Source organism: Chrysochloris asiatica, unplaced genomic scaffold (genome assembly GCF_000296735.1).
Source record: "Chrysochloris asiatica unplaced genomic scaffold, ChrAsi1.0 scaffold00038, whole genome shotgun sequence".
NCBI lineage: Eukaryota > Metazoa > Chordata > Mammalia > Afrosoricida > Chrysochloridae > Chrysochloris > Chrysochloris asiatica.
This window is the reverse complement of record NW_006408556.1, coordinates 8850505-8854002: the sequence shown is the minus strand read 5'-3', so window position 1 is coordinate 8854002 and position 3498 is coordinate 8850505. Positions and strand designations below refer to the sequence as shown.

The 3498-nt window shown below is 41.5% G+C and overlaps 1 protein-coding gene across 2 annotated transcripts in view; it reads right to left on the bottom strand.

Moving 5' to 3' along the window:
- Positions 1-3498, bottom strand: part of DNAH8 (dynein, axonemal, heavy chain 8) — a 391134-nt gene that overhangs the window by 37149 nt on the left and 350487 nt on the right. For both annotated transcript variants that reach the window (XM_006860428.1, XM_006860427.1), the window contains one exon: positions 2204-2360. In XM_006860428.1, coding sequence (XP_006860490.1) covers positions 2204-2360 — 157 coding nt within the window. The remainder of the gene's footprint in view (positions 1-2203; positions 2361-3498) is intronic.

The window sequence follows — 3498 nt, the reverse complement described above, 5'->3', positions numbered from 1 at the left end:
TGAGGATGAAATAGAAGAATTCTGCCAGCTTCTTCAATCTGAAATTAATCAAACATGCAATCCAACTGTGTTGATCATACCGGTGATTGGAATGCAAAGGGTGGGAGCAAAGGAAGGATCAGTAGTTGGTTTTAAAAAAAGAAAAAAATATATGTATGTATATATGACAGAATCCTGACCAAAAAGGGGGGAAATATGAAAACAGATATTCAGAGTCCCAAATGTAAGTCAGATTCCTGAAGTCACTAGAGCAGGATGAACCCCCAGACTACTGCTGTAAGGTAATCTTCAACCTTTAAACCAAAATTATCCCTTGAAGTCTTCTCTGAACAACAACAAATGGCTAACAAGTAAAATATTTCTGCCTTGAATATTGTATTGTTTTAAAGAGATCTCTAATGTGATCAAACTGACAGTAACTGGAAGAGTTAACTGAGAATCTTAGGGGGCAATAAGTAAGAAGTTCATGGTGGTGGAATAATTTGGAAAAGGATAGTGAGAATGTTTGTGCAACATGAAGAACGGAATCCCTGTCACTGAGTTACACGTGTACAAATAGTTGAAATGGTGTATGGCCTTGCCTATTTTCACAAAAGAAAGAAAGAAAAGAGCCCTGGGTCTCGATCCAAGACTCTCTCTACTCCACCTGGTGGGTGGGGAGACCTATAACTCAGGTAATCTATAGGTTCCCAGGTAAAAAAAAATGTACCTTTTCCCAGACTTAAGGATGCAGTGTAGAATGAATACAGGAAATAGTTATATCTGAATTCGATGCAGAGCACCCTCTCTCTTTTTCAACTAAAGAGCTAAATTAGACTCAGCCCAGTCTGTTGTTGTTGTTAAGTGCCGTTGAGTCGGTTCCGACCCATAGCGACCCTGTATAGGGTTTCCAAGAGTCTAGGACTGATGTAAAGCTGACAATCCGCGGTGAGGGAAGGAGGCTGAGAATATGGAGGAGGAGCCAAGTGGAGGACTTCTGGACAGAAGTTTCAAAACATTCAGAAATTTACAATGAAAGATTCATTTAGATCAACTGTTCTCAAAATATGGCCTGGAATCCCTGGGGATCCCCAAGATCCTTTCAGGGAATCAAAAGTTACTTTTTTCATAATAATACTAAGAGGTTATTCAACTTTCCCACTGTCATTCGACATGAGTGTACACTAGAGTTTTCCAGAAACTACACATGGCATGTGACAACACAACAGATGGAATGCAGAAGCCGACTTGAGAATCCAGTTGTCTTCTACAAAGCCAGACCTTAAAGAGATTTCCCCAAATGCAAAACACACACACTCTTCTCACTGGATTTTTCTTTTTTTTGTCTTAAAATATACTTCTAATATATAAAAATGTTTATGCTAACATGTAATTGGTTTGTACTGCTGTTTTAAAATAAATAAATGCACATATTTATATTTTTTCAGTTTAAACGTTGAATACCGTAAGTATCAATAGATGGCAGCCATAATAAAAAGCTATTTGAGGTCTTTAATTATTTTGTAAATGGTCCCCGAGACCAAAGATTTGAGAAAAGCCAAAACCGATTAACGAGCAAACATGGAGGAAGGTCAGGGAATAGAACATTATTGCATCCATGCTGGGGAATGGGTTAGTTTTACAAGCTTGATTTCCTACTAAGGAGCTCTGGTAGTGTAGTAGTTATGAGTTGGGCTGCTAACCTCAAAGTCAGCAGTTCAAAACTACCAGCCATTCCATGGAAGAAAGATAAGGTTTTCTACTCCCGTGAAGATTCACAGCCTTGGAAAGCCTATGCAGGGTCTATTATCTGGCTGAGAGGGCTGAGAGAATGAAAGTTTGTAGAGCAGGAGACAAAGACAAGAGGTAAGTTTAAAGACTGGAGAGAGCAGGCTTGGGTATGAGAGGTGGGAGAGATTTGCAGCTTAGAGGGTTAAAATGTCTGGGGAGTCTGAGGACAGAGGAATTCAAAGATGGGAGGAGGATACAGAGAAGGTGACTGAAAGAGGAAGTAGAATAGAAAGGGAATGAAGAAAGGTCAGAAGAAGTGCAGACCATCTTGCAAGATGTTGGAAAATGGTAAGGAAGTGAAGACTGTAAGGTAAAGAAAAAGTGGAGAAGGAAGAAGGAATGAGTTGAGAAAGGGAAGGATGGAACACATTGTATTAGGATTGTCTTCAGCCTTGTGGAATCCAAAGATCAACTTAAAAATGGTATAACTTACCTCATGAGGAATATAATCAGGAGGCAGTTTGCTCAACATATCTTCAGATAATCTATAAACAATGGCTTCCCGAGTCTCTCCCACTCCTCCTCCACTCTCCTTGGGTTGAATGTTGGTAATTGTTTCAAGAACATCTGAAGCAGTGTTACTCTGATACCTGATTAAAAAACCAACAGTGAACTGTTGAGAACATAGGGGAAAAAACCCTTAGAAATAGTTACCAAGGCTAAAATGAATCCATGTTGTTGAGTGCTGTTTCAACTCATAGCAACCCTGTATAGCGTTTCCTAGGAGTGAGGGGGTGGTGGATTTGAACGCTGACCTTGCTGTTCAATACATTAGCCTGCAGCACCACACCAGGACTCCTAAAATGAACCCAGAGAATTGCTTAAGTCAAAGCCAGCCTTCCAGCATCAACTAAATGTGAAACTTTACCATCAACCGAAGTGAATGAGAAAGCTAGAGATCCATTCTACCCTCAGAACAGAACATTTGGAAACCAGATCCCACAAGCATTCTTGGTACTACCAATGTGTGCTTTAAAGTCTGATTGTGAAGTTCTTCTTACAGCTAGCCTAAACTATTCATGATGCACATCTCTTATTCTTCCTCTCTTATGAACTACCTGGTCATACAGTCTACCATTGTCTGATGATTTGTTTGGTCAAAGAAGACCACTCATTTATCTTTGTTGTTGTTAAGTGCTGTTGAGTCGATTCCGAGACTCATAGTGACCCTGTATAGTTTTCCAGACTTTAAATCTAAAAAGGAAGAGAAAGCTTCATCTTTCTCCTGTGAGCGGCTGGAGGGCTCAAAGAGCAGACCTTATGGTTCACAGTTCAGTGCTTATTACATGGAGCCACCTTGCTCACCCGTTTATCTTTACCAGAGTATAAATTAAAATTTGCTTGGTCTTTTCTATTGTTACATTTTCCCACTTGTTTTATGATTTCCAACGTGACCTATTGGCATTCATCTACCTATTCAAATGCAGTCCATTCTTAAAATACACGTGTTTGCTGAGTGAGGGGACAGAAGACAGAGAAAACGCTGTAGACAGATGGTATTAGGCTAGGTGGCTGAACGACGCACAGAGTTCCCAGGAGGGCAGGCCGGGCAGCATTCTGGAGGTTAAGAGACTGCAGAGGGTCTTGTGCGGGGCTGGAAAACCCTCTACATGGTCCTCACGGATAGCGTCTGGGCAGGGCGCGGTGGGGAGGGTTCCACCGCGGGCAGGCAGGCAGCGTGGGGCGCTGGCTCGGGACTGCAGGTCCCACGAAGCCACAGTAGGCGCA